General features: G+C 39.5%; 1 protein-coding gene and 1 long non-coding RNA gene across 3 annotated transcripts in view; one reads left to right on the top strand and one right to left on the bottom strand.

Annotated features, from left to right (window-relative positions):
* Positions 1–160: 160 nt before the first annotated feature.
* On the top strand, positions 161–9,724 carry LOC133255115 (uncharacterized). The gene is made up of 2 exons (XR_009738890.1): positions 161–837; positions 9,365–9,724. It is a non-coding gene; the product is annotated as an uncharacterized LOC133255115 (long non-coding RNA).
* The window catches only part of GOLM2 (golgi membrane protein 2), an 86,237-nt gene continuing 67,964 nt past the window's right edge, over positions 7,971–26,243 (bottom strand). Inside the window, exons 9-10 of one of the 2 annotated variants that reach the window (XM_061429717.1) lie at positions 16,969–17,136; positions 7,971–10,064 (exon numbers count right to left, since the gene is read on the bottom strand). In XM_061429717.1, coding sequence (XP_061285701.1) covers positions 9,994–10,064; positions 16,969–17,136 — 239 coding nt within the window. In that variant the 3' untranslated portion in view covers positions 7,971–9,993. The remainder of the gene's footprint in view (positions 10,065–16,968; positions 17,137–26,243) is intronic. The other variant, XM_061429718.1, reaches the window with a different exon arrangement.

Raw genomic sequence — 26,243 nt, 5'->3', positions numbered from 1 at the left:
GGACCCGAGGACGGTTCCCCCCCGCGGCTAACGGAACTGCCTCAGCGCAGCGGGGGGGCGCTCGGCTCGGGGGCGGGGCTCGGGCTGCGCCCCCTGGCGGCTGAGGCGCAGTCCCGGGCCGCGGCGGGCGGGGCCGGCCCGGCGCGCGGGGAGGCGGGGCGCGGACCGCTGCGGGGCCGCGTCCGGCCGGTCCCGGAAGGTCTTCTTTTCCCGCGCGCCGCCTCGAGGGCGCAGCCGTCGTTCGGGGGTCACGTGAACCCACGCCTCGCGTGTCGGGCCGTTCTGATAAAGGGCCTCCTCCTACCGCGGGCCCGAGTCAGAGGGCTGACAGACTCACGGCTGAGCATGGACCCGTCCGGGGCGTCCAGTTCCAGTGGAGAGGCAGGAAACCAAGCGTGCTGACGGGAGGAGCATGGTCTGTGCGTAAAACTCCGGGTCGCTGTCGTTATTCCGTCAAGAAATATGTCCTGTAAACTCTTCATTTGTTAGCACCGTACCAGACGCAAGGGATGCGACAGAGAACAAGGCAGGCACTTCGAGAGTTCACAGTCTGTTGAAGAAGACCGACAAGGAAACAGAATTGAGATGCGTTGTGAAAAAATGACCACAATGAGTTCTTGACGGGTGCCGTAAGAGCACGGGGGAGACACGGGGTAGGAGGTCTGGAAAGGCTTTAAGACGACGTCTGAGTGACACGTGAAGAGCCGATGTAACGAAGGAAGAATGCCTAAGTAAAGGAAACGAGATGGAAAAGTCGAAAGACGCGGTCGCATTGAGCACTTGGGGAGGTTGTTCTATGCCACAGGGATACAGGAGTTGCCGGGAAGATGGTGAGAGGTAGGCAGAGAACTTTGTGAATCTGGTTGGTGCTGTTTCAAAGTGTGGAGCAGGTGGGTTGTCTTCTGAAAGCCTTAGATTCTACAGATCATGTCTGTTAGAACTCAGGATTCATTTGGATCCTAAATCTTCCCGGTACCAGAATGCTGTGAATGCGACGTTTATTGAGAGCGGTGGTATACAGCGTGCAGAACTGGTAATACTCCGCAATAGAACAGATTCCTGAAAAACGAATTGAAAATCAACAAATAGTTGTTGATTATCTAGTGTGTACATGAAAAGCAACAGAATATAAGCAATTACCCCAATTGATTAATAAAATAACTATTACACCGAGTTAGAATTGGAAATATTTCTGAAACAATTTCAAGTAGTAATTATTTCATATCTTCACTCTTAAAACTTAAATATTGATACTATATGGTATTTACAAAGTTTTGTATATGCATTTTGATTCTCCCAGCAGAGATAGGCAGGTGATATTAGTCCCTCCATTCTTTAGTTGAAAACACTGAAATTTTTTTTTAAAGCAAGGAAGAGAAAGGGAAAAACAGACACCATATCCAAAGATGAGTGCAGTCAGCTAATAAGAAATACCATGAGGATCCATGTCCTCCTCCTACTCACTATACCATATCCTACTGTGTTCTGTGGCAGTATTACTATTGTTTAGATGTTAAGGTTAGAAAGGTTGATGGTAGTAAACCTAAATACTTTTGCAATTTATTTAACGATCAGTTTTATAATTTATTTGTTAACTTATGTTAACATTTCAACATCATTTACATACAGTGGTCTCTTTCTACTGGTCCTTTTTCTGGAATATTTAAAGATCAAATGAGATTATGGTGTTTTTCTTTCTCCTTAAGTGGTAGTTGTCAATGTGATTAAGCTTCAGTACCAATACTGGTGAAGATTTTAGAATAAAAGTTTAAAATTTTGGACTTTTAAAAAATGTGAAGTATATTTAGATGCACAGCATTAACCACAGGGGAAAAAATGGAGAAAGCCAGTGGCGTGTATACTGTTTAAACTCTTCAAAACTATGTTATATGAAAACAATAAACTGACATGTTCACTAAGTTATGTAATACAAGTATCTTGAATCTTCAACAGTCTTTCAGTAGATCGCTTATTCCAGAGTATATGGAATATATATTTACCTTTTTAAAATATATTTGTTTGGCTGCATTGCATCTTAGTTGCAGCACATGGAATCTTTGTTGCATCACGCAGGATCTTTCACTGCTGCGACAGACTCTCTAGCCTGCGTTGTGGCACGCAGGTTCAGTAGTTGAGGCGCTTGGGTTTAGTTGATCAACGTGCATGCAGGATCTTTGTTCCTTGACCAGGAATTGAACCCATGTCCCCTGCATCGATAAGCGGATTCTTAACCACCAAGGTTAAGACTTCCTTGGACCACCAAGGAAGTCCTGAGTTACACATTTTAAGCCCCCTTAAGTGTGAGTGTATAACAGTGAATTTTATGATTTTTACTACAAGGAGCTAAAAACATGTGTCCACACAAATACCTGCTCACAAATGTTTATACTAGCTTTATTCTTAATTGCCAAAACTTGGGGCAACCTAGATGTCCTTCAGTAGGTAAATGTATAAAAAAAACTGTGGTACATCCATAAAATGGAATCAAGCCATGAAAAGATATATGCTTAGTTGCTCAGTCTTGTCTGACTCTTTGTGACACCATGCACTGTAGCCCACCAGGCTCCTCTGGCCATGAGGATTCTCCAGGCTACAATACTGGAGTGGTTTGCCATGCCCTCGTCCAGGGGATCTTCCCAACCCAGCAATCAAACCCAGGTCTACTGCACTATAGGTGAATTCTTACCGTTTGAGCCACCGGGGAATCCCTGAAAAGGTTTCAGTTCAGTTAAGTCGTGTCCGACTCTTTGCGACCCCATGGACTGCAGCACGCCAGGCCTCCCTGTCCATCACCAACTCCCGGAGTTTACTCAAACTCATGTCCATCGAGTCAGTGATGCCATCCAACCATCTCATCCTCTGTCATCCCCTTCTCCTCCTGCCTTAAATCTTTCCCAGCATCACAGTCTTTTCAAATGAGTCAGCCCTTCACATCAGGCCAAAGTATTGAAGTTTCAGCTTCAACATCAGTCCTTCCAATGAACATTCAGGACTGATCTCCTTTAGGATGGACTGGTTGGATCTCCTTGCAGTCCAAGGGACTCTCAAGAGTCTTCTCCAACACCACAGTTCAAAAGCATCAATTCTTCGGCGCTCAGTTTTATGGTCCAACTCTCACATCCATTCGTGACTACTGGAAAAACCATAGCCTTGACTAGACAGACCTTTGTTGGCAAAGTAATGTCTCAGCTTTTTAGTATGCTATCTAGGTTGGTCATAACTTTCCTTCCAAGGAGTAAGTGTCTTAATTTCATGGCTGCAGTCACCTTCTGCAGCGATTTTGGAGCCCAAGAAAATAAAGTCTGCCACTGTTTCCCCATCTATTTGCCACGAAGTTATGGGACCAGATGCCATGACCTTTGTTTTCTGAATGTTGAGCTTTAAGCCAACTTTTTCACTCTTCTCTTTCACTTTCATCAAGAGGCTGTTTAGTTCTTCACTTTCTGCCATAATGGTGGTGTCATCTGCATATATGAGGTTATTAATATTTCTGCCGGCAATCTTGATTCCAGCTTGTGCTTCTTCCAGCCCAGCGTTTCTCATGATGTACTCTGCATAGAAGTTAAAGAAGCACGGTGACAATATACAGCCTTAACGTACTCCTTTTTCTATTTGGAACCAGTCTGTTGTTCCATGTCCAGTTCTAACTGTTGCTTCCTGACCTGCATACAGATTTCTCAAGAGGCAGGTCAGGTGGTCTGGTATTCCCATCTCTTTCAGAATTTTCCACAGTTCATTGTGATCCACACAGTCAAAGGCTTTGGTGTAGTCAATAAAACAGAAATAGATGTTTTTCTGGAACTTTCTTGCTTTTTCAATGATCCACTGGATATACCTGGAAAGGTTTGGGGGAATCTTAATGCATATTACTAAGTTAAAGAAACCAATCTGAAAAGGCTATATACTGTATGATTCCAATTATATGACATTACGGAAAACTCGAAACTTTGGAGACAGTAAAAAAGATATGTGATTTCCAGGAGTTTAGGGGTAAGGGAAGAATAAGTGCAGCATAGGGATTTTTAGAGCTGTGAGTTTATTCTATATGATACTGTAGTTGTGATTACATATCATTATACATTTGTCCAAACTCAGAATTTACAATACAAAGTGCGAATCCTAACATAAACTCAGGACTTTAGTTAATAATTATGCATCAGTGTTGGTTTATCAATTGCAACAATTCTGCACTGGTGCAGGGTGTTGATGGTGAGGAAAACTGTGTGTGTGTGTCTGTGTATGTGTGTGGGAATAGGGTATATTGGGTCTCTGCTATGTTGTATTCAATTTTGCTATTGACCTGAAAGTTCCCTAAAAAGTAAAGTCTACTGTAAGTATGCTTGGGCATGAATACATAGATACACTCATTCAACTATAAGTTTTATAAACTCTAAATACCAATCAAATATTTCCAGTGACAATTTAGTGTCCAAAACGAGATGTACTGTAAATATAAAATATATGCTAGATTTCAGATTTAGTACAAAAGAATATAAAACATCTCAACATTCTCTACTGATTACATGTTGAAATGGTAATATTTTTGACATATTGGTTAAATATCAGAATTTCACTTTCTTTTTTTTTTTTTGACAGTTTCATGCAGCTTGTGGGATCTTAAGTTTCCTGACCAGGGATCAAACCTGGGCCCTTGGCAGTGAAGGCATGGAGTCCTAACCACTGCCAGGGAATTCTCTCACCTATTTTTTAAAGGAGGCTACTAGAAAATCTTTAAGTTACACAGGTAGCTTGCATTATATTTCTATTAAATAGTGTTGCACAGGATATTCACAGGGCTTGTTCTCACACTGCATCTTCAGAAAGGCCCTCCCTGGTTATCTTATTTGAAATAGGATACAACATTTATTGTATCCTATTCCATCTTCCATCAACATTTATTTATTCAGATCTAATTTTTCTCATAGCATTTATCACTGAGTATAGAAAATAGTTATTGCTTCCTCTGCCGCGCAAGTTCCATGAAGGCAGCAGCTGTTGCTGTTGTATCCCTAGTACTCAAAACAGTTCTGTACTCAGGAAGGAGTTGAAAGAACGATCCGTGTTCTTTCATGATGGATTCTTTAGGCTTATGTGTTAAGGAGTGGGGTGGACAGCATCTTGAGGACTTAATAAACATTTGAAGAATGAATTCCAAATTCACATTTCAGGGTCTCAGCATTTCAGCCCTCCATTTCCAAATACAGAAAACTACATGTGTATGTCTTCAAGTTCATTCTGCTGCCACCTCCGATCTGCTATTTAACCCATCCAGTGATTTTTCATTTCAGTTATTGCACTTTGCAATTCTAGAATTCTCATTAGGTGTTTATTTAAACGTATTTATTTTTAATTTGAGGATAATTGCTTTACATTATTGTGTTGCTTTCTGCCCACATGAATCAGCCACAGGTATAATACATTGTGTTGCCTCCTCCCTGAGCCTCTGTCCCACCTCCCAGCCCACCCCACCCTTCTAGGTTGTCACGGAGTACCGGGCTGAACTCTGTCACAGAGCAAGTCTCCACTGGCTCTCTAATATTACATATGGTAATGTGCATGTTTCCATGTTGCTCACTGCGTTCATCCCACCCTCTCCTTCTCGCCCTGTGTCCACAAGTCTGGTCTCTGTCTGCCGTCTCCAGCGCTGCCCTGCAGATAGGTTCATCAGTGCCGTCTTTCTAGAGTCCATATATATGCGTTAATATACGATAGTTTTTCCCTTTCCGACTTCACTCTAATAGGCTCTATCGTTAGGTTTTTATAGCTTTTGTTTCTGTGCTAAGATTCCCTGTTCACTCATATTTTCATTTAATCTTTGAACATATTTTTAACACCTGCATTAGCAAATAACAATATAACAACAGTAAAAGAGACCATCTCAATTTTTCCAACTATGGACCACAATTTCTTTTGTCTTTGTATATCCAGTAATTTTTTAAATTGAATACTGAGTACTGTGTATCTCTTGTAGAGATTCTGAATTCTGTCACCTCCTGAAAATTGATGATTCTTACTCTAGCCAGCACGTCAGTTCCTGGGCGGTCACCTTACACTAGTGTAGGCTTGGCTTTGTGCTCCATTAGCTCATATCTGTGGAAAGCAAGGAGGACTCGGGTCTCCACACTCTGACTCCCCTGCCATTCGAGTCAGAGCATGTTAGGGCCGTCTACAGTAGGTGTCACTCCGGGGTATGGTCTTCATACTCCTGAAGTACAGTCTTTCTAGTGTTTTAGCTGGCTACACTGTTGTTAAGGAGTGTTCCACCTTCGGAGGCCCAGACACCCAGGGTCCCTCAGCACTGTTTTTCTGCCAGCACTGCTTGACCTGGGTATCTCTGTTCCGTTCTCATCGGTGTCGCAACTGCTGTTCGGTTAAGTATCCGGTGGTCTTGCTGTGGTTATATACCCTGTCCTCAGGCATGGACTTGTGGGGACCCCTTTATGGATTTCTGAGGCCACCTCTCTAAATAGCTTCCTTCTCTGACGCCCCACCCCACAGATTCCAGCATCTCAGCTGCTCCCCACGTGATCTCCATCTTGGCTTGCACTCAGCCTCTTTACACCTCAGGGAGCAGGCTGACTGTGGGGCTCAAGTGCTCAAGTTTCCCCTCTCTGAGAAGTTTCAGTTTTGTGCTACCTGAAAACAGGTGCTTAATGTATCAATATCTTGTCCAATTTTATAGTTGCTACTAATCCAGGAGGGCTAGGTAAGTTACTAAATCATAGCCAGAAGCAGAAGTCGGCCTTCCCTCAGAGTTTTTGATGTGGATCTAAGGAAGGAGGAGCAGCGTCTCTCAGGGGGCAAAACAGAAACCCTGGCCTACTGGAAATCTTGGTTGGAGCTTTGGGGTGGAGCTGGCCTGAGAGAATGACGAACAAGTGGAGAGCAGCAGCAATCAGAGTGGAGAGCTGCCAGCATTCAAGGCCCCGTTTCAGCTGTCCTCAAGCCAGGAGGAGTTTACCCTGTATGCATTTCCCCCTCCAGCCCCATCTTTTTTTCTGGGATAGTTGGTCTAATTTTCATCTAGAACCCTTAGCGAGGGGTACCTTTTAAAAGCAATTAGATGTAGTCCAATTAGAATTGAATGTTAATGGCCCACATGTGATGTTAAGACTCAATAACCTAAACTTTGAAAATGAATTCATGTCACATTGTCTTATTGGAGCGTATGGTAAAATATGTGAGAGACGTTTCCAAGGTCAGCCATTGTGGGAAGTGACTGTCTGCCTCATAAATATGTTGGGTTGTTTTTTTTTTTAATTCTCTACCCTCATATTCTAGCAAATTTCGTTCTAAGATGATACAAATGAGAAGTCAAAAAAGCATATAATCTTAAGACTTTTAAATAAAGGGATATGTTTGAGAAATGACTTTGCAAGTCATATTCACATTTTCTCTGGAACCATTTTTTTCATGTATATTTTATATCTGCATTTTCTCTTTATTGGGACAGTAGCAAATAACCCCGGAGAAGGCAATGGCACCCCACTCCAGTACTCTTGGCTGGAAAATCCCATGGATGGAGGAGTCTGGTAGGCTGCAGTCCATGGGGTCACGAAGAGTTGGACACGACTGAGCGACTTCACTTTCACTTCTCCCTTTCATGCAGTGGAGAAGGAAATGGCAACCCACTCCAGTGTTCTTGCCTGGAGAATCCCAGGGACGGGGGAGCCTGGTGGGCTGCCGTCTCTGGGGTCGCACAGAGCCGGACACGACTGAAGTGACTTAGCAGCAGCAGCAGCAGCAGCAAATAACCCGAACTTATGCGGTTCTCCCTATCTTACCCCTTCCATACTACTTTTAGCCTCATTTCTATTATCCTTGCTCATGAGACTCTAGCCTCACAACTGCACTGTTTCAGTTACATGAAAATCTGATTATCTGGAACTTTATAGGCCTTGGAACTTTTTGTTTAATTTATAATGGAATTAATGTGTTGTATATGAATAAGAATCAGAAAAATAGAAAAACAAGTTTAATTTTTAATTTATTAGAACCCAGTAAGTGATGATTTTAAAAGCAGAGTTTCCATCAAATTAACACTGAATTCAGGGCAAAAATACATTTAAAAAACATAAACTGTAAGGCAGAAGTAAAACATTATAAAGCCAGGATGTCTAATACAGACTGTAGAATGTCAGAATTTTAAGAGATTCACATAGTATTTTATAGCACTAAAATGTTAATACAGTCAGAAATATCAATTGATCCAAGATTTCTCCGTTTATAAAATGTCTAGACTGCTGATTGAAGGCGTTTTGCTGTGTGAGTAACAGCCACCATACGACCAAGTGACTATTTCTATGACAAAGGAGCTAAGGCAGGAAGTTCACGGTTTTCATTTGTGAAGGTTTTACAGTGTTTAAATATAAAGTGTTACTAGGAATATGTTTCAGATTCGTCTTCCCACCCTAACTTCCAAAAGGTACACATCACTTCCCTTTAATTCCATTTTAAAAAATGCTGTAAACTATCATTATAGGCCTGACTACTCACAGCAAAAGCATGAATTACTTACTTTGATAGGGTAGAAAAAACAATTTTAGTAAATCACTACATCTTTTCTTGGTTGCTAAATAATTTTAAACAGAGATCTAATAATTTTTACACCTCCAATAAGTGAACAACCTTTTTATTTAACCTCTGTAAGTTTGAATTTTGACTAGAACCTGAGTTACAGGGGGTAAAAGAAAAGCATCTCACGTTCACCTGCAATTAACAGTAGCCCTTCTGAAAAACAGTTAACAAGTTTAAATTCTCATGATCAAAACCTTTTATTTAGGGGGTGGGGGATAAGATTTAAAAGTGCTTTCAATCAGAAAATAAGGATTAGCTAGCTTACATATTCTACTGAAGGGTGTCAAAAAAGACAAATGCATTTAAAATAATTTTTAAGTCTAGCAAATATGAGGTTTATGGGCTCTTAACTAACATATTAAGTAGATAGAAAGATTCTTCATCTTCATTACAAACTTTTCAGCTATTTTAATAAAATGGCTGTAGACCTCACTGTACTTCTGTCTATCTGTGCATTAATAAAAACCTGTTAAAACCGCTTATTTAATACTTCTGAAAAAGTCTAGTCAAATAAGGTCACTAAAACTACCAGAGAAGCTTTGAAATACTGACTGAAAATTCATTTCAAGGTTGATTTAGCCTCTTTGGGAATCTGGCATTTAAATCATTAATATCTTCATCAACTTTAACTCTGAAAATATAAAAATTTTAGCCAGTAACAGTTACAGTTAAACAGTATTGATATTATGTGAAAAAATAAAAATAGAAAATAGGTCATCAATCATGCATTTCACAATTTCATGAAGTAAGGTAAGTATAACTCATAAATACTGTTACGTCTTTGCAGGTTTTCTCCGCTCACATCAGGCCTCAGCTGAAAGCTTGTCTACCACACGCACCGGCACTCACGTGGAGTAAGAACAGGAGGGGTGATTTTGCACGTCGCTGCCCAGAGTTTGGCTGCAGGTGCCCCTCTCTTTCATGAAACTATTCTAGGTATAACTCCTTGAACAGCGTGAGTAAAGAGTGGACAGAACAGAACACCTGTTGGGCTAACAAGAATGTACTCGTGTATAAAAAGGTTTTCAGCTGAATAATTGTTCTCACTGTGGTTCTGCTATGTGCAACATATAAACTGTACAACCATTTTTCCTGTTTGTCTCTTTGTGGAAAGAATTAGGCTCAATAAAATGTAAAATATACATTAGTTTGCTTTAAATGCAAAGATTAAAGTTTTTCTTACTTTGTTTTTGGCTCAACTGTAACATAACCCCATAAGTCTCTGCTTTAATAATACAATATGAAAAGTTCACATATGTACATGGGTACATTCTGTCATTAAATTTTTCCTTAAATCTATCTCAATGTATCTTTACAACTGATACAACTGATCTTTACAACAAAAGTCAAAATCAACAAAGTAGAAATGGTTCCATTTTACAGCACTTTAGGTTATCTGAAGTTTTCCTTCACGGCTTAAAGGGCATCGTTGAAACGTTGCTTTCCATAGTCTGCAGGATCCATTTGAAGTTCTCGTTCTTCATCGTCTATAAGGAAAACAATCAGGTATCAAGAATATTATTTTTAAAATCACTTGCAAAAATCCAATCAAATATCTTTTTTTTCCCTTCAGTCTACTCCTTATCTTACACCTGGAAATAGTGTTCTGTTTCTTAAGATGCTTGGTTAATGAGTGAAAAGTCTGTAACTGTTTTAGAAGATCACTTAATTTTAACAAATCTTTTGATGATAGAGAAGAAAAAAGCAAAGGAAGGGAAGAAAGGAAGGGAAAAGAGGGGAAGGGGACAGAGAGAAAGGAAGAAAGAAAGATGGGGAAAGAAGAAAGAGGATGAAAGAAAGAAGCAGAGCTGGACAGTGAGCAAAGCTGTAGGGTCCCGTAAGCACTGAGGAGCTGATCCTTCTATATGGAGGTATTATTCGCATGTAGATGGAAGCCGGTCCTTTAACGCTTTGATGGAAATTGTTCTTTATACACTTTCATACCTTTAAAAAACAAACATTTTTTCTAATAATACAATTAATCCATAACCATCATGTAAAAATTAGAAAATAAGAGGAAAATTAAAGTTACTCATAACCCCCGTATTTAATATTTTAGTGAATTCCTTTGCTCTTCTGCAAATAGCTTACCAGCAACTTGCAAAATGGAGTATATTAACTAAAAAAAAAACTTTTCTTGACCAAAAAAGAGAGAAAAAACTATTATACAATATCACTAGACACTAACATCCTCAAAGTCACTTTTAGTAGCTATATTAAACGACTTCATATAGTGCTTCAGAGTTTGACTTATTTGGCTATTGTCAGGTTTTTCTGGGTCCTTGGCTATCACCTATCACGTCACTACTCTCAGCTTAACTAGCAATAACAATTCTTCCTTCTAGTTTTACAGTTATTTCTATCTTCAGGTTTTGAAATAAGACTGCTCAGAGTATTAAAATTAGTATTTTAATTAGAGCTTAAGAGGCTCTATATTTTTTAGTACATGGTTTTTAATGACATCTTTTGGCTCCTCCACAGCCTTAAAAATAACTTTCATTACCTTTTGGTTCAGTTACAATTACCCAATAGGTTAGTTTTTGACAGACTGAAAGTATTACTATCATAACTGGGAAATAAAAATTTAAAGAAGGTTATATGTTGGATTCCAAATTCATGTGTACACTGTAGCTGTCTCCACTCTGTTCTTTGCGGTTTGACAGGTCCTCTCCTCTCAGCTTCTCCAGCATCATCTGTGGCAACGCTTTGCTCCGGAAAGATGCCATGAGGTGTAGGAGCTATGCATGTAATGTGCCAAGTAGTGTGCCAAGCAGTGACTGCTCGGTCGGGTCCGACTCTGCGACCTCATGCACTGCAGCCCCCAGGCGCCTCTGTCCATGGGACTCTCCAGGCAAGAACACTGGAGTGGGTGCCATTTCCTGCTCCCCAAGTAGTGCATGTGCTATGTATTAACTTCCCATAATGACATGTTCTTATTTCTTCTTTACAGTTAGTCATTAACAATGCCAAACAAACCAGCTTTCTCTTACCCTTCAATAACTTTCCTGTTAAATTTATAGAAATTCTCTTTTAGAAGTGCAAATTGATCTCATATTTTTAATACTGTAATTCAATAGGAATGATAACCCCAAATCTGTTATTTGCAAAGGCTGCAATTATATCCATAATCACATTTGTATTTTAAAAATATACTAATCACTCTCTTATTAAAGAACTCTTTGTACTTTAAGAAATTATCTTGGTTTTGAAAGGGAAATAATCACAGGCACCTCTATGGAAAGCTCTCCTTAGGACCCATGTTATGGGAACTCGCTACGTGGCTATAAACACATCTTTCAGGACTTTAGTAACTAGACGAAGACAATCACCACAGAGCAGTGGGAAAAGCTACTATATAAAGGAGAATTTCTAGCAAATTAACAGGAAAATTGTGAAAAGGAAAAATGAGATTACCTTTGAGACTTTAAAATAAATAATTGTAAAGAGAAAACAAGAGCAAAGTTATGGGAATAGAAAAACTGAATTCTAGTCCTGGCTGAGGCATTTAACAAACTTGATCTTGTTCCTAAACCTCTTTAGACTTCTAATTACCTTCTTGGTAGAACAGGGATAACAACTATTTTTCCTACTTCAAAGTATATTAATGGATAGGAAGGCAGCCTTTACTTCTGCAAGTCCTGTGTAAACTCAAGGAGGAATCTGTTGGTTTTACCAATTTATGCTTTACAGCAAATTTTAATACGGGGTCTTCACACTGCTTTTCATAGTACTTCTGCTTGCCTTTTTCTTACACTGTGTATCATCTGCATGAGCTAGAGCCCACTCCCAGTGTAGCTGTTCTAACCAGAATTCAAGTTCTACCAACAACTTCTTTGCATTTATCTATACATGCAATGAAATTACCTAGCCAAATCTGATATAGGAGAACAGCCACTATATATAATTATATGGTCTAATATTTTATTTCATTTTATAAAGCAGCAAAATCTGTAAATAACTCAGCAACATAAAATGACTATTAAATATAAAGATATTTATAATTTATCAAATAATTTCTAAACTCGCTCTTGAGTCAAGAAAGGACCACCTCCAAAAAGCAAGCTCTACCAAGCAAGAATGCCTTGGGGAAATAGGCAGTGAGTCTCCATTAAAATGTACAGGTTAATGCACAGGCCAAAGTGCAATTATCCTGTAAAGCATGCAAACCAGGGGAAAAAATTCTGTAATTGCTTTATTTTTTTTTAAATTATTTTGTTCAACAAACACTTATATAGTACTTACAGTATGAAAGATCCTATTCTAAGTGCTGAATAAATATTTAAATCATATAATCCACATAACAATTGTTGAGTTAGGTAACTATATTTATCCCTGTCTTACAGTTGAGGATTCTGAGGCACGAAAGTATAGGTAATTCACAAGGTCACACAGCTAGTAAGTGGCGGAGCTGCGGTTCAGAAGCAGTCTGGCTCCAGAATCCAGGGATTTGGGCCCTATGCTAGACTCCCCTCCATGGATTATACTCAGTGATATGCGCTCCATCTTCTATTTGGCAAACATGGAGCTTCTATAGGGTTAAAGATAAGAGTACACGGAATTTGTAAACATCCATATCCTTATTATAATCAAAAATGACTTAAAAAAAGATACATCCATCAGATGTGTAGTGTTTCCAGATTTCATCTTGTAGTTAACTTTTTCATTGTTGTTTCATTGGGAAAAAATGTTTATAGCACTGTAAATTAAAAAATATTTCTCTCAGGATGTTTCAGAAAACCAGGAATTAAAAATCAAACCAGGACTGTAAATACAGGAAAAACAGGCTGCACTTAATTCTGCAGGAAACACTGCAGGCAGGACTGACCCAAATGACCAACGTGCATAAACAGGCATCAGTGAGAAATCTGGACTTACTGAAAGTGAAGGCCGCTCAGTCGTGTCTGACTCTTTGCGACCCCCATGGACTATACAGTCCATGGAATTCTCCAGGCCAGAATACTGGAGTGGGTAGCCATTCCCTTCTCCAGGGGTCTTCCCAACCAAGGGATCGAACCCAGGTCTCCTGCACTGCAGGCGGATTCTTTACCAGTTGAGCCACAAGGGAAGCCCAAGAATACTGGCGTGGGTAGCCTAACCCTTCTCCAGGGAATCTTCCCAATCCAGGGATCAAACCCAGGTCTCCTGCACTGCAGGATGATTCTTTACCAGCTGAGCTAGAGATGCTGTCAAAGCCTGCATTTCATAATTAAGAATTTCAGAGACCAAAGTCGGTGTCCTTAGCTGAAGCTAGAACCTTAGTCCCACAGGTAGAATCTCAAATACAAGGGACCCCACAACAGCTTGAGGAAAAAGAAAACAAAGCACCCCCGCTCCTAACCCTATGGAGAGTAGAGCAGACCCTATGGACTCTGTGCGAGAGGGAGAGGGTGGGATGACTTGGGAGAACGGCATTGAAACGTGTATGACATATGAAATGAATCGCCAGTCCAGGTTCGATGCAGGATACAGGATGCTCCGGGCTGGTGCACTGGGATGACCCAGAGGGATGGTACCGGGAGGGAGGTGGGAGGGGGTTCAGGATGGGGAACATGTGTACATCCATGGCGGATTCATGTTGATGTATGGCAAAACCAATACAATATTATAAAGTAAAAATAAATAAATAAAGCTAATCAAAAAAAAAAAAAAAGAAGAAGTGGCAGATGGAAGGAATCAGGAACTTTAACACTGAGGAGCGCCACATCTGCTCTGGAACACCTACTTCTAGAAATAAACTTCCATGAAGTCAAAAAAATAAAGTGCAAGCTTCAATTTGTGACATCTCTGCCTGCAGAGTTTTGGTGGTGGCATAGTTTCCACTTTCTTTCCAGGGTTTGGGGAAAGATGTTGTTTTAGGTATGCTGAAATATGAAACACGTTTGTCCCTAACACTTGTATATAGTGATTCCACCGTGAATGTGACCACAACATTTTAGAACTGAGAAGGACCATCTGTTTATTTTAGTTCAACACCCTTACACTGCGGATGAAGAAACGGTGGCCGAGAGGGTACAAAATACCGGAAGGAGCAGCGGCCTGGCTCCTGGCCCTGCGGCTAATCGTTTTTTCCGTCTACTGCCTGCTTTGGCTTCACGTGCAGCCTGACCTGGGAACCCAACTATTATTTCTACATAGAATCTATGAATAATTCTTTTAACTACTGTAATAATAATCATTTGAAGTACATACTGTTGATAAGCCAGAGAAGAACCATAATTTTCCCTCCCCACGTTTTAGACAGTTAATACTGTATCTCAAGAATCTCTGAAACATTTTAAATTATCTGGGTTTCCAGTATATTCCTTTTTAGTCAGTTCACACAAACTTCTCCCTCTGTTTGCTGGAGCAGATGTCCTGCAAATCTCTGTCCCTGTGGTAAAGGGTCCCTGGGAAGCTGCCCTATGCTGCTGCAGCTCTCATCTAGTGAACCTCAAAACGGGGTAAAAAAAGCCAAATGGCAACCCCCTGCTCAAGTAACATTCACGTGCAGACGAGCAAGCCCCTGAAACCACCATCCCCTCCCTACGTAACTGCGGTATCACCTCAGGTCGTCTCCTCGTGTGCACTAGAATCAGTGGACTGGTTTTGTGGTGAAGGGAAAGGCAGGCGTGGCACGAGGCCCGGCACCTAACGTGGAAGCGGCCGTGAGGAGCAGCGGTGGGAGGCAGGAGAGCAGGGAGGCACTGGGGACAAGCGCAGCGCGCACAGAAGGCAGGAAAGCGGCAAACGAGAGTCCTGCGGCCGTCAGCAGCAAAAAGCCCTCAACCTTAGGCAGCCAAAATGTAAGAGATGATTTCCAATTATCATTGAAATAAATTGCACTAATAAAAACGTCAGAATTACCCAATGAGATGACAGAAGCTTCTATGAAAGAAAAATAGAGAATGTTTAAAGCTTAAACCAAGCAAGATTATAAGACCAGAAGTTAATGGGTTATTAACCTAGTCACAGTTGTAAGAATAAAAGCTCAACGGGACAGGCACAAAATGATCAGTTAACAATATTTACCAAGGGTCCTATGGATGCTAAGGGCTATTGGGGGGGGGGCAGGGGTGGTGTGAAAATGAAGGTAGAAAATGATGCAAACAAAATAGAAGGAAAAATAAATCAAAATTCCTGCCCTCCAAGAGCTTACAGTCTAATTGGTGATTACAATATACATGCATGAGAAAGCCGTAAAACAACATTATAATAATTGCAAATAAATATAATCCAAACAAATTACAAAAGCAATGAGAAAGAAATGGTAAGATTCATGAAAAATGGATGAGACTAGAAAAATGGATGAGTACAATTTTCTCAATGATACCAAAAAGTGTTTGAGAAGTTCTCATTAATATATCCTTATACAACTATAAATCTCTTTCTATTCCCAATAACCATTCTTCTAACACTAGAATGTACTATCAAAATAATGCCTAGGTGGAAGTCAGAGTCACTAGTTCCCCTTTTTCTATCAAAAATGTAACATTCTAGGACAACTATATTTTCTTGAGTTTTACAGAGATAATTCTTGTCAGGAACCGAAATAAAATTTAATTACTTTAAAAAGAGTTATGAAAGAAATCAAGACAGGTTACATTGAAAAATACTTCATGCAATGTATTATAAAATTGAATACATCACACATTAAGTTCATAATTTTTATAAAGAGAAAAAGCTCCAGAAATACTACTAAATGATAAGCAGGCAGAAAGCAGGCCTAAGAACTTGCAATAAAGCAACATACTCTGATACGCATGCACGGGTAGGGTGCATGCACACACGTGGGTTCTGAACTTTCACTAAGTTAAAAACTCAGAAGGAACACAGTTAACAGGGAAAATATGTTGAATCTGTGTATTAAACATAAAACAGACAAATCTTCACAAAACTGTTAAGGATAAACCTTAAACCTCTCAGAAAAATTTTAAAAACAGACTTCCTCTGCTGAATCATTAGTGAAATAATCTTATCTTCAGTGTGGAAGAGACCATTCCCTTTGTGGCTGTCTGGTCAAAATCTGTACCTAGAATGATGAAATGTTTTCAGATGAGAAATGGGAATAGAATTATCTTCTGGGAGTATTTGCCTTAGGTAAAGTCTAGAGACAGTTTAAACAATTAATTTAGTGCTAAAATTTCTGAAGTGTTTGAGTTTCAAATTAACTGTAGTCACTAAAACATGTAACATAATAACTAAAAATGAAAACAATTAAAATGATCTGTTTAAAGATCTGTAAATACAACTATCACAAAATGGTTTTCAAAACAGAATTGAAAAACTGCACAGAATACCTCTCTGTATGAAGATCGTACTGCTAATAAGTGGGGAAAATTCTACACAAATTCAACCAAAAACTTGAGGAGGTGGGTGTCACGGTCACGGCACGGAGGCCAGGCCCACGCTCACCTTGCACGTCTTCCTCTCCGCCATCACCATCTTCTTCCTCATTGTAAGCCAGCTCGGCCTGCTTGTCTGCCTCATACTCACCTACGTTACCATCATCCCCATTATAATCCGCCAGTTTAGAGCCATGCTGCGGATCAACAGGGGATTCATTCTCATCAAAGAATCGGCCTGTGAAGTAGGCAGAGGATTAAATCAAGAGTGAAGAGAGAAGAAAAGAAGGGACCTATATTGGAGGTAGATCAGAAAGCAGACAAGTGAAACCTGGCAACTTTCAGGATACTGGTTATAAAAAAAAGATACATTTTCTGAAGGTTATTTAAGATAAAAGGAAATAAGAATGAAGACCGAAAATAATTTTGAGAATTTCTCCTGTGTATTAATTTCAGTACTTGCTACTTAAGGTTTGAATGTTTTCTTAAAGAAAAGGGCACAATTTTCAAAACTATTTTCCTAATAACCAACAACTTTTCTGATAGAAGTATTTGTCTAACTTAACACTTTAGGAGGAGAATCAAAAATTTTATGAGTAGATATACATATATGAAACCTGTAGTCATTTATTGTTTTATAAAATATTACTTTCCAGGAATAATTTTGATAACTTTTCTTATCAGAATAAATGAGTACCATGTAGGCTTGTAGAAACCATGCAGTTTCTTTTTGGAAAATAAGACAAACTAACATACTGGTGGGCTATCTTAAGTTTCTTCAGTGACCGTGATTCACCATAGCCATGGGTTTCCAAGGAGGTACGGCAAAGAGTAAATTATCAGAATCCCTAGTAGTGTGTGTTTTGAAAAACATCCCAAGTAATTCTGATTTATTCTTTCTCATCTCCCAAACCAGACTTCTAAAAGTCAATGACAGAGGAAACTTAGAAAAGTTGACCTACACAAGGCTATTATATTGCACACATTCATAGTAACTAGAATCAAGAAGAGCAATAGATATAACATGTACTGTAAAAAGCTATTCAATAAATGGACATCAAAAATAAAAATGTTATGCAAACTAAGATCTGACTCCCAAACACAAGTTAAACTCTGACATTAAATTTAAGTAGCATAAAAGTAAATTTTATTCCAATCCCCAAAATATGGATATCATTAACTTACTGATGATTTAAGATTTTTAGAAATTATAAAAACTCTGTGATAGGTTTAAAATTGGGGGAATTATATTTTTAAAATTCACATTGCAATGAGACAAACTTCCTCTGCTTGGAAAGTAAGGTTAAGTTCAAACAGAAAGAATTATGGAGGTATTGGTCAATTCCACAGATGGCTCACCATGTCATCAGGCCAATATATTTCTAACTGCTGAATAGAGAGTCAATCAGAAAATATCCAAAATACGTAAACAGCTTCTATAACTCAATATCAAAACCACAAACAACCTGATTAAAAAATGAACTGAATAAACATTTTTCCGAACACATACAGATGGCCAACAGGCACATGAAGAGATGCTCAACAATGCTAATTAGGGAAATGCAAATCAAAACCACAATGAGGTGTCATCTCACACTGATCAGAATGGCTATCATAAGAAGCCTATAAATAATAAAGGCTGGAAAGGGTGTGGAGAAAAAGGGATCCTTGCACACTGCTGATGGGACTGTAGATTGGTGCAGCCACCATGGAAGTTCCATAAGCAACTACAAACAGAATGGCCACATGATCCAGCAGTTTCACTCTTGGGTGTGTATCTGAGGAAAACGCAAACACTGAGTCAAAAAGATATATGGAGCCTAATGTTCATAGCAGTATTATTTACAGTAGTCATGATATGGAAGCAACCTAAGTGTCCGTCAAAGGATAAATGGATAAAGCAGATGTGGTGTATATATAAGATATATACTTAACTATAAAAAGGAAGGGATTTTTGCCATTTGCGACAACATGGATGGCCCTGGAGGACATTGTGCTTCGTGAAATAAGTCAGAGAAAGATACATACTCTGTGTTATCACTTATATGTGGAATCTAGGAATCAGAACAAACTAAAGAATACGAGAGAACAGAAACAGACGCACAGACACAGAGAGCAAATGAGTGCCCGCCAGGGGGCAGCGCGGAGGGGAGTACGAGACGGGGACTAAGAAGTGCGCACTGTCACGAGTGCGGTGAATGCGCCACGAGGGCGTGCTGCCCGCCACAGGGGATGCAGCCAACGTTTACGAGAATTTCAGATGGAGTGTAATCTATAAAAACTTTGGATTAGCATGTTGTACATGTGAAAATAATATAGTACTGTAACAGCTATACAGCAAATAAAAAGAGTCAATTTTTCTTTTAACTAAACACAGTTAAAGAACAAATCATACTCATAGGTTTTTGAGGGGAGCAGTTTACAGCAGGAAACTGAAGTAAAGGGGGCTACCAGGAGGGCACAGACGATCATCTTAAATCTATTCCAGAATAGAGCTGGGCATATACAAAAAACACGTACACTGATCAAAAGAGAGGGAGAGAAAATAGATGGATATACAAGAGTTAAGAAGGAAAAAAGAGTACCGTGAGAAACGACGCTCTTTGTGAGAAAGACAACCTGTCTTCTAATGGAAGTGATGCAAAAAAGAAAAATCTGGTATCTATTATTATCTCTTTCTCTAATGATAAAATAAAAGATGCCAACCTAAGAAGGAAAAAAGAGAGATTTACAGAAAACTTTATTTTGTTTTTCTTAATATGTAATATTATGGACAAAATGCCTGGAGCACTTAAATCATCTTTATGTAATGTGAAATTGCTGTTTTAAATACATAAACATTTTAACCTGGTAGTTACCAAGTGAGTTTCTCAAGGTTTCCTCCAAGAAAATATTTTCATTTTTTAATCAGAATTATGAAATAGAGACCAAAAATTAGTCTAAAAGGTTATTGCAAAATAAGATTAATTTAACTAATATTATCAAACATGGCATATTAATCAAAGAATTGGTCAACCTGCTCCTATTATAATATTCCAACAGGACAATTCACAAAGTCTCTTCTCTCTTTTTATTTTAAAGGTGTTTGATGTTCTGACTAGCTTGAATTCACTCATAAAATTTTCATACAACTACAGTAACACTCAAGAGATAATAAGAAAATTAATAACAAGAATGTATGACCACAATAGTAATTCATGTTATCATATATACAGTATGATAAACAACAAGAGAGGGAAAAAAAACAGAGTTAAGGGCATAAACTCGCTACTTGCCAGTCAAGTGAAAGTGAAGTCGCTCAGTCGTGTCCGACTTTTAGCCGCCCCATGGACTATAGCCTACCAGGCTCCTCTGTCCGTGGGATTCTCCAGGCAAGAATACTGGAGTGGGATGCCACTGCCTTCTCCATATAAATGTATTAATTTGTATAAATGTATAAATTATATAGTTATCGGGCAATATACTTACAAAAAGTTATACAAGAAGAAATCAATGTGAGTTAAGAGCTAGAAAGGAAGGTTTCAAAAAAAGAGGCAATCAGGTTTCTGTAGTGTAATGGTTATCATGTTCACCTCGAAAGAGGCAAATATATTATACTGTGACAGAAAGAAAGAAAGGAGCATTCAAATAAGGAAGAATGAAGACAGAGTATTCAAGAGACAGTAAAGAGACTAATTTGACTGGATTTAAATTAGAAAGTAGAGGAAGTTTGGGTAAGCAAATTGGGAATAATTATGGAAGACCTGTGAAGTCAGAGATTTTAAGGGGCTTCCTATACCTATCTCATGGTACATTCCAGAGAAAGTCCTGTCTTCAGCACTGGTTCTCGCCTTGACTCTGGGAGATCCCTTCTGAGCCCTCGAGCCATGCTATTCCAGTGTGATTGGACAAATTCATCCCGACAAAGTGATTTATGGTGAACGTTTGTTTTTGTTAGGTGGAAATTTTTTTAAAAAATAACTTACAAAAATCTTAAAAAGTTTCTTTTTAAAATTTTCATTTTATATGTTTACTGCTGACATATAAAAATGCAATTAACTTTTAATCCCCTATCTAATAACTTTGCTAAATATATTTAATAGTTTACATACTGTTTTTGAATTTTCTACATATAAAATAATCTTAATATTGGCTTATCAGTTTTATTTCTTCCTTTCTCATCTCTGTACTGTTTATTTTCCTTTCTTGTACTTTGTTTTGTTGAGCAGGACCTACTGTGAAAAGCTGGACAGAAGTGACGACAGTGGTTATCCTAGTCTTCTGGATTTCAGAGGAAAGTTTCTGACAATTCACCCTGAAGTATGATGTTTGTGACAGGATCTTGGCAGATACTCTATCAGATTAAGGAAATTACCTTCTAATCCTAGTTTGCTTAGAGCTTGCTGTTTTTAACAAATACATGCTGAATTTCCTTAATACTTTGGCCACCTGATGTGAAGAGCTGACTCATCTGAAAAGACCCTGATGCTGGGAAAGATTGAGGGCAGGAGGAGAAGGGGACGACAGAGGATGAGATGGTTGAATGGCATCACTGACTTGATGGACATGAGTCTGAGTGAACTCTGGGAGTTGGTGATGGACAGGGAGGCCTGGCGTGCTTCGATTCATGGGGTCGCAAAGAATCAGACACGACTGAGCCACTGAACTGAACTGAATGGTCTGTTAGGAAACCGTTCACCAAAACCACCCACCGTGGCCAGGCATGGTGATAACAGCTGGCACGAGCAGTCTCACCACCAGAAGGTCCAATAACCGAAGACTAACCGGAAGATTTGGGGAGCGGCCAAGAGAAGGGAGGTGACAACCAGTTTATAATATGTCCTGCCAACCTTCCAGAAACCCTCCTGCTAGAAACCAGCTTGACTGAAAGATGCACGCGCCATCAGGAAAGGCCCTGGATCAGACCAAATATGGGCATGGGCAAGATCATCAGCCAGAAATAACTAGAAAGCTAACAGTACCACCTAAAACCTGAGACTAAGAACCACGTGGCAGAGCACTTCTCCTGGGCTCCCTTACCCTGCTGCTCTCTGCTTGAGCTCCTCTTTCCAATAAAGTCTTTTGCTTGTCAGTGCCTGCATCTTCTCAGACCATCTGTTTCCGAATGCTAGACACAAGCTCAGGCTTCCCAGGTGGCGCCAGTGGTAAAGCTGCTCCCTGCCAAAGCGGGAGACATTAGAGACGCGGGTGTGATCTCTGGGCGGGGCAGATCCCCTGGAGGAGGGCACGGCAACCCACTCCAGTGTTCTTGCCTGGACAGAAGAGCCTGGGGGGGTCACAAACAGTCAAGACACCGAAGCGACTTACCACAGCACAGCATATTCCAAAGAGATCAAATAATCCACTAGTGGTTAAAAAAAAAAAAAAAGTGAAAATTTAGTAGTATACATATGGCCAAATAAGATAGATGATTTTCTATAAAAGAAATGATTCTCATAAGTCAAGATGGATATGCTTGAATATACACAAATAAAAACCTGCTGTGTTAAATTCAGCTAAGTTGTAGGATACAAGATCAACAAACAAAAATCAGTCATAATTGGAGAAATGTGGAGGAAAGGGAACCCTAAGCACTCCTGGTGGGAAAGTGAACTAGTGCTACTCCTGTGGCTTCATAGAAAACATTACGGAGGTTCCCAAAAATTAAAAAAATATTCTATGATCCAGCAATTCCATTTTGGGTATTTATCTGAAGAAAATGAAAACACAAACTTGAAAAGATACAAGTACCTCCATGCTGCATTAGCATTATTTACAAGAGCCAAGACACGGGGACAACCCAAGCGTCCATGGGTGAATGAATGGATAAAGAGAGTGTGGTATATATGTGTGATGAAGTATTATTCAGCCATAAGAAAGAATGAAATCCTGTCATCTGCAACATGATTGAAGCTTGATGGCATTATGCCAAGTCAATCAGCGCTGCTGCTGCTGCTGCTGAGTCACTCAGTCGAGTCCGACTCTGTGTGACCTCATAGACGGCAGCCGCCAGGCTCCCCGTCCCTGGGATTCTCCAGGCAAGAGCACTGGAATGGGTTGCCATTTCCTTCTCCAATGCGTGAAAGTGAAAAGTCAAAGTGAAGTCGCTCAGTCGTGTCCAACCCTCAGCGACCCCATGGACTGCAGCCCACCAGGCTCCTCCATCCATGGGATTTTCCAGGCGAGAGTAAGTACCATATAATCTCAGTAAGTACCATATATAATCACTAAGTACCATATAATCTTTCTTCTACGTAGAATCTAAAAAAAAAAGTAAAACAAACAAAAATAAAAATCATAATACAAAGAACAGATTGATAGTTGGCAGAGGCTGCGGTGGGGACATAGGAGAAATGGCTGAAGGCAGGACAAAAGCAAAAAGAAAAAGTGTATTTGATGTAAAATACCCATAAAATTTTTGAATCATATTCAAAATATTGACTTAAGTATCTTTATATATGCTAATAAGTATGTTTATATACATTAATATATATGACATAGGTATATTTTATAGTATATTTAATTTAAAAAAAATTTTTTTAATAGTATATTTAAAAACAATAATTCATACCTATTATTCTAAAAGAGTGAAAATAAAATACATTCTAAATCTTTGAAATGAACCCAAATATTAGCATATTCTTAGAAATTTGCATTAAAAATTTTAAAACCAAAAGCCAAAGGAAAAAAAAAATCAGTCATATTTCTATGCATTAACAATAAACAATCTGAAAAGGAAATTAAGAGGAGAACTTGATTTACAGTAACATAAAAAAGAATACAATGCTTAGGAATAAATTTAACCAAGGAGGCACAAGATTTGTCACTGAAAACTACAAAAATTGCTGAAAAAAATTAAGATACCCTAAATTAATGGAAAGACATCGTATCTTCATGGATTAATAGACCTAATATTGTTCAGAAGACAATCCTCCCCAAAGCAATCTACAGATTTCATACAATTCCTATTAAAATCCTAACTGTCTCTTTAGTAGAAATAAACAAGCAGATCCTAAAATTCAGATGGGATTGTCAGAGATTCCAAAAGTCAGAATAATCTTATAACGAAGGGCAAAGTTGGAAAACTCACACTTCCCAATTGCAAAACTTGCTACAAAGTGACAGTGATCACAACAGTGTGCTGGCAGCCGGGATCAGTGGGACGGAACTGCAAGTCCAGAACAAACCCACACATGTGTCATCAGCTGAGTTTTGACAAGAATGCCAAGACTGCTCAATGGAGAAAGACGGTCTCTTCAACAAATAGTGCTGGGATACCTGTATACAGAGTATAATTGGATCCTTACCTCACGCCATATATAAACATTAACTTAAAATACACCAAAAAACCTATATATGAAAGCGGAAACCAGTGCTGTGGTGACCGTTTTGCAATGTGTACAAACGCTGAGTCATCACGTTGTACACCTGAAACTAACAGAACATGGTAAGTCAACTGTACCTCAAGTCAAAAAAAAGACCAAAAACTATACAGTCCTTAGAAGAAAACATGACCTGTGATTTGGCAAAGATTTCTTAGACATGACACCAAAAGCATGAACCACAAAAGGAAAATAGATGTATTGGACTCCATCAAAATTAACACTTCGTGCATTGCAGGACTATCAAAGTGTGAAAAGGCAAACACTAGAATGGGCAAAAGCATTTGCAAATCATATATCTGATAAAGGATCTAGTATCCAGAACATATAAATAATGCTTAAAACTCAACAGCAAAGAAAACAACCCAATTTTAAAAAGGACTTGAATAGACATTTCTCCAAATAGGATATACAAATGGCCAACAAATATATGAAAAGATGATCACTGTCATCAGTCACTAGGGAAATGCAAAGGAAGGTCACAGTGAGATACGACTTCACACATGCTAGGATGGCAACGTGAAAACAACGATAATGGAAAATATTAAGAGCTGACAAGGATGTCGAGAAACTGGACCTCTTGAGCATTGCTGAGGAACTGTAAAATGGTGCAGCTGCCGTGGAAAACAGTCTGGCAGTTCCTCATAAAGCTCAGCATAGAATTACTGATAACCCAGCGATTCTACACCTATGTATATAACAACACTTTAAGAAATGGAAAACGAGTGTTCAAGAAAAACTTGTAAATAAATGTTCAGAGCAACACTAGTCACAACAGCCAAAACGTGGGAACGATCCAAATGCCATCTATGGCTGAGGGACAAACAGACTGCATTCATACAACTGACGACAGCCAGCCGTCAGAGGGACAAAGGATCACGTGACTGAGCCTGGCAAACATTATGCTAAGAAAAAGAAGCCAGACAAAAAAGGCTACATACTTCATGACTGCATTTACATGAAGTATCCAGGATAGGTGAATCCATAGTCAGAAATAAGGTCAGTTGTTGCCAAGGACGGTGGGTGTCAGCAAATGGGGAGTGACTGTGTAATGGGCGCAGGCTCTCTTCTGTATCAATGAGCACTTTCTGGAACTAGAAAGCAGTCATGATGACTGTACAACTTTACGACTGTACTAAATACCACTGAATTGTGCACTCTGGTGAATTTTCAAATCAGATCAGTTGCTCAGTCGTGTCCAACTCTTTGTGACCCCATGAATCGCAGCACACCAGGCCTCCCTGTCCATCACCAACTCCCGGAGTTCACTCAGACTCGTGTCCATCGAGTCAGTGATGCCATCCAGCCATCTCATCCTCTGGCGTCCCCTTCTCCTCCTGCCCCCAATCCCTCCCAGCATCAGAGTCTTTTCCAATGAGTCAACTCTTCTCATGAGGTGGCCAAAGTAATGGAGTTTCAGCTTTAGCATCGTTCCTTCCAAAGAAATCCCAGGGCTGATCTCCTTCAGAATGGACTGGTTGGATCTCCTTGCAGTCCAAGGGACTCTCAAGAGTCTTCTCCAACACCACAGTTCAAAAGCATCAATTCTTCGGCGCTCAGCCTTCTTCACAGTCCAACTCTCACATCCATACATGACCACAGGAAAAACCATAGCCTTGACTAGACGGACCTTTGTTGGCAAAGTAATGTCTCTGCTTTTGAATGTGCTATCTAGGTTGGTCATAACTTTCCTTCCAAGGAGTAAGCACCTGTTAATTTCATGGCTGCAGTCACCATCTGCAGTGGTTTTGGAGCCCAGAAAAATAAAGTCTGACACTGTTTCCACTGTTTCCCCATCTATTTCCCATGAAGTGGTGGGACTGGATGCCATGATCTTCGTTTTCTGAATGAAAGCCAACTTTTTCACTCTCCGCTCTCACTTTCATCAAGAGGCTTTTTAGTTCCTCTTCACTTTCTGCCATAAGGGTGGTGTCATCTGCATATCTGAGGTTATTGATATTTCTCCCGGAAATCTGGATTCCAG

The sequence above is a fragment of the Bos javanicus genome, chromosome 10 (genome assembly GCF_032452875.1).
Source record: "Bos javanicus breed banteng chromosome 10, ARS-OSU_banteng_1.0, whole genome shotgun sequence".
Taxonomy (NCBI): domain Eukaryota; kingdom Metazoa; phylum Chordata; class Mammalia; order Artiodactyla; family Bovidae; genus Bos; species Bos javanicus.
This window is presented reverse-complemented; position numbering and strand designations above follow the sequence as displayed.